Genomic DNA, 4,845 nt, shown 5'->3' on the forward strand with positions numbered 1-4,845 from the left:
TTAAGTGGTCAGATGGGTGGGCCTTAGAGATTTTCAAGTGGGCCCTGATCCAGAAAAGGTCCAGGAACCGCATGCCCTATTTGATTGAGGTGCAGGTAGCTCTACATCTGGGTGTTTGCCTACACTTCAGCTCTCTCTCTCTCTGTCTTACCTCCTTCTGTCCGTCCACACATCTCCCTGTTGTCCTCTGTGACCTTGGTGGGAAGGTCATGGTCACTTGTGACATCAGACAGAGGCTACAGACTTTTTCAGTTTCATTTCAAGAACCCCCAGTTTGGTGTGCATTAGGCCACACGGACCCCCGTAACTCTGACCCCACACCAACATCATGAGATGAATAGCACTTTGAATAGTACTGTACCTATATTGCACATTGAACACATCAGCACTTTCGTTTACAGATTGTTCCTTGCTTATTTTAATGCTGCTTTCTCTCTCCTCTTTATGTTTTTAATGCCTGACATGGTGACAAGCACCATGAGTTTTAGGAGAACTGTATTTTACTCCCATGTATGCCGAGTGTGTATTATGGAAGTGGAAATCAATTGATTCTGATTCTGATTCTGATTCTGCTAGGTTACAAATGTAATAAACATTTTGTACCCATAACTCAGAGTTACAGACATTTTTATCATTTTGCTGGGGACCTCCTGGAACCGCCTCAAGGACCCGTGTGGTTCCCCGGACCCCACTTTGAGAACCACTGGACTACTGTAACAAGGTATTCTGCAGGACAGGGAACAATGATTCACTATATGGCCCTAACGGAGCCTAGACGAACTGATGTCAAGAGTGTGCTGGTGGCTCAGGGCAACATGCAGATTGTATTGTTTTGAGGGAATCCTGGTTAAACCTGTGCTGCTGTGTCATTGCTGAAAAATAAAATGCTGGCTGGGGTTTACTGCCCTTTACTCTGAAATATAAAGACACAAGAGTAGGCCTACAGCTGTTACAGTTTATAAAGGTGCTTATGCATGCAACCGGATTCTGCTGAGTTTTGGATGTAGATCATTATTATCCCTCAGATGACAAAGCACACACATTATTAATGTGGGGAAACTGTAAAGATTGAAATGGTGAAAGAATTAAGCCGACATTGAGGAGAGGCCCAATTCAAAGCATACACACAATATGACTTAGTGGTGCAAACTTCAAACCAGAAAAGTGTGCCTCTTCGGTTAGTTCTTTCGATAGCTTTCCATTTCTTATCTTCCCCCGGCCTCAACTGGGTTCTGTGTCTGTCCAGATTCCACACACATGTGGCTGCATTCATTGGGAGCGCTCCAGCAGTGAATACTGCAAAATCCTGAAGGGAAAAAAGGCAGGGTGGGGGTGTTGGGATGAAAAAAACAAACAGGCAAAGACAAGGGGAGTTGGGTATTAAAATAAAACAACCAAAGACAGTCGGTAAGTCAACAGTGTAGCTTATGTTGCAGATTTTCAGAGAGACAGAGAGAGAGACAGAGAGTGTGGAAGGGAGAAGAAGGGGGGAAAGAAAGCAGGCGAAAGAGAGAGAAAGAATGAGAGAGAGGGAGTGATTTGTGGCATCGGTCCAGGCCATAGACACAGAGGTTTGTGTGTTTATCCACCACCAGCAGGTTATAGCATGGCGCTATTCCCTCTCTGCAGACCGCCGTCAGGTCAGTACAACTTTATCCACAATACTCCACCTTTTTTCACCACTGAATTTTGATGTGATTAGTTTTCATGTACGCATGGCAGACAAACCTATGTGCTTGTAAGATAATTATAGAAACATGTGTGAAACACAAATGTTTCTCAAGAGGCTTTCTTCCTCATGTCATGGCGAGGACAGAAAGTTTAGTGCTTAATTACAGTAATCTCATGAATCCACCCTGAATCCTTTGGACAAAGTCTCACACGTCTATGACGGAGAGACAACTGAAAAGCGTTACTTCAACACTACATCATTTTTTTACTCCTAAAACGCGTTGAGCGAAGCTCGCATTTCAGCAGTTTCTTTATACTCACTGCATTCTTTTCATTCCTAACGTGAGCCTGGAACTTTTTTTCTTTCTCTAATGAACCGTTTGGTCGATGAGGTCCTATAGAGAGAGAAGACAGTGTCAGCTGTTAAAGAGCTGCAGCACACGCTATGCAAAATAGGGCATTCATATTCAAGCATGTGCATGTGTCTCTGTGCTCATGTGTTTGTCTTTGTGTGTTCCTTTCCAGCAGGGCGCGTCAAAGTGACCAGCAAACAGCTTGTCTTGTACTGTCTACTCCTTTGTCTCCTCATATGTGAGTAAGCTATGGAACTGATTCTTCCGTAACACTGTATATATACTCAGCTCATTTGAAATGAACACAATCTAAATATGGTTCTTTTCAGTTCTCAATCAATTCACTTCAAGGAGGGCCTTTTCTCGGGGCCTAATATGACAGATGATTGTAACTAAGCAAATGTTCTCCAAAAATCAAGTGATCGTAGGCAGATGATAATAATTAATACCAGCTTACAAAAAGACAATTTTGCTCACTCAACGAGATTGGGCTTTTCCTTGAGCTTTACGAGATTGCAGTGTACTGTAAATTGTCATCATTTCTCCCACAAAGGATAAGTCTCCTAGTTTTATTTCTGTATACACAGTAAACATCGTCAGTATTAGTTTGTTTATTCATTCATCACTCCAAGAGTGTACAAAAGGAACCTCCATTTGTACACTCTCAGAGTTAAATGAACACTGAGGATTTGACTGTGTATATACAGTATGTAACAGTGCCAGGTTGCAAACAGTGAAACATGTCTTCTTCCTCCATCAGATTTCCTTCGTGGGCGGAAAATCAGTGTCACGGTGGGGAGCCCTCGCCCTCTCCTCCATTCCCTGGGGATGGACGCACGAAGGGAGGTGAAAGACATGCCCGCCGCCAGGGTGCCAAAGCAACGTCCTATGCAGACATCCTGGGGCGCTCCTTTAGTGTGGGGCGACAGCAGCAACTCGGAGCGGCGAAGGGCGGAATTCATACAGCAAGAGATCCGCACGGGTTTGCTGGTGTTGGCGGTCGGAAGCTATGGTCACTTCCTCCGACGCTTCCTCTCCTCTGCTGAAGACCACTTCCTCCCTGGTGGTATGGTCACCTACTATATCCTGACGGATAGTCCTCGGGCCCTGGAGCCCCCCATTCAGCTGGGTCCCGACAGACAGCTCAGAGTGGTCCCTGTGGCAGAGATGCCAGGGTGGGAGAGGCTATCCCAGCGACGCATGGCCCTGCTTGCCGCTGCCATCAAGGATCCAATCGGCAATGAGGTTGAGTACGTCTTCTGCGCCGATGTGGACCAGGAGTTTGTGGCACCCGTGGGAGAGGAGATCCTGGGAGACTTGGTCGCCACGTTGCACCCAGAGCTCTACGGAATGCCGCGCCGGGACTTCCCTTACGAGACCGACGGAATCTCCGCAGCTGCCGTGGAGGAGGACGAGGGCGACTACTACTACACCTCGGAGCTGTACGGCGGGCTGGCCTCAGAGGTGTACCATATGACCCGTGCCTGCTCACTGCTCATTCTTCAGGACCAGGAAAGCGGTGTGAGGGCCAGTGGCCTGGAAGAAAGCTACCTGAACCGATACCTCATCGATCACAGGCCGTCATGTGTCCTGTCGCCGGAATACAGCTGGTGGGACTCAGTCCTGGCAACGGAGGTGCCTGTGCGGAGGCTGGTCTCCTTGGGGAGACAGTGCGACGCTATGGATCTACAGAAGAGGGAGAAGCACAACTGTTGACCATAACCAATTAAATCCCAGCATCCATATTCGGGGGAAAACCTTCGCAGAAAATAGCTGATCTACAAGCTCTCAACGCGTCACGCTATGACGCGGTGAGAGCTTGTAGATCGGCTATTTTCAGCGAACATATTCAATGTAGAGCTAAAACAGAAAATACACTAGTATAAAGCCCTGAGGGACACCGGTCAACCATAGGCCAAAGGAGGACAGAATTGTGATCCACAGGGGGTCCACAGCCAAATGTGTTAGTATAGCTTCACAGTTTAGCCATTATTTCAATGGGAAATCGGCTTCTGCAAAAGGATTATGATGTACAGTCAAACTGGATGAGAAGATGTATACAATAAATACAGTTAACATGCATATTAACACATGAACTATAATATTTTCATTTTCAACAGAATTCTTTAATAAATATGTTTTAGTCTTTATTAGATTGTTCAATGAGTCAGTCCTCAATCCATGCATGCTCTGATGGTCAACAGATGCAGCTTACCAGCAGAGACAAACTACACTGTCTGCTCTCAATTAAAGATCCATTTCATGTGCATTTGTGTGTGCGCTGGCTATCTCTTCCGCACCAGCCAGGCAAAATGAAATTGACCTGTCTCTTTAAAGGCTTGAAGCACTGTCCTCTCCATTGCTGTGAGCCTTTTGCGATACTGCTCCACTGGCTTTGTGGTCAGCAGCGATAAGAGTCAACAGAGTAAGTGCCCACTTTCCCTGCAATGGCCAATCATTAACTGGAGGAACTGCTGTTTCAAGGTCTTTAAATACCAGGTGGGGGGGGGGGGGGGGGCAGATACAACACAGGATGCTACTTTGACATGTCACATTCACACGTGTCATTAACTACTGTAAGCGAAATGCCACGAAGAAGCTGGTATATTCCAGTTTTTGAGGCGTTATGGGATGTTTTAGATTGAAATATAGAATCTCCATCTTGAAATTATAGTTCTCCCCGGCAGATCATCAATTAAACTCGGATGACATTACGATTTTATCTTGCTGTCTTGAAGTCAGCCCCCCCCTCTCTCTTTCTCCCCCCCCCCCCCCTCTCTCTCTCTCTCTCTCTCTCTCTCTCTCTCTCTGTCTCTCTCTT

At 46.3% G+C, this 4,845-nt stretch overlaps 1 protein-coding gene across 2 annotated transcripts; it reads left to right on the forward strand.

Moving 5' to 3' along the window:
- The first annotated feature begins 1,373 nt into the window (after window positions 1–1,373).
- On the forward strand, window positions 1,374–4,315 carry LOC308081726 (globoside alpha-1,3-N-acetylgalactosaminyltransferase 1-like). 2 transcript variants are annotated; one of them, XM_080423344.1, is made up of 3 exons: window positions 1,374–1,640; window positions 2,197–2,262; window positions 2,785–4,315. In XM_080423344.1, the coding sequence occupies exons 1-3, from the start codon at window positions 1,607–1,609 to the stop codon at window positions 3,738–3,740; spliced, it is 1,056 nt and encodes a 351-aa protein (XP_080279470.1). In that variant the 5' UTR covers window positions 1,374–1,606; the 3' UTR covers window positions 3,741–4,315. The 2 variants fall into 2 exon arrangements, with proteins under 2 accessions (XP_080279470.1, XP_080279471.1); XM_080423345.1 differs by having other exon boundaries at window positions 2,200–2,262.
- Window positions 4,316–4,845: the final 530 nt, after the last annotated feature.

This window comes from Gymnoscopelus braueri (assembly GCF_963280865.1).
Source record: "Gymnoscopelus braueri genome assembly, chromosome: 3".
Lineage (NCBI taxonomy): Eukaryota > Metazoa > Chordata > Actinopteri > Myctophiformes > Myctophidae > Gymnoscopelus > Gymnoscopelus braueri.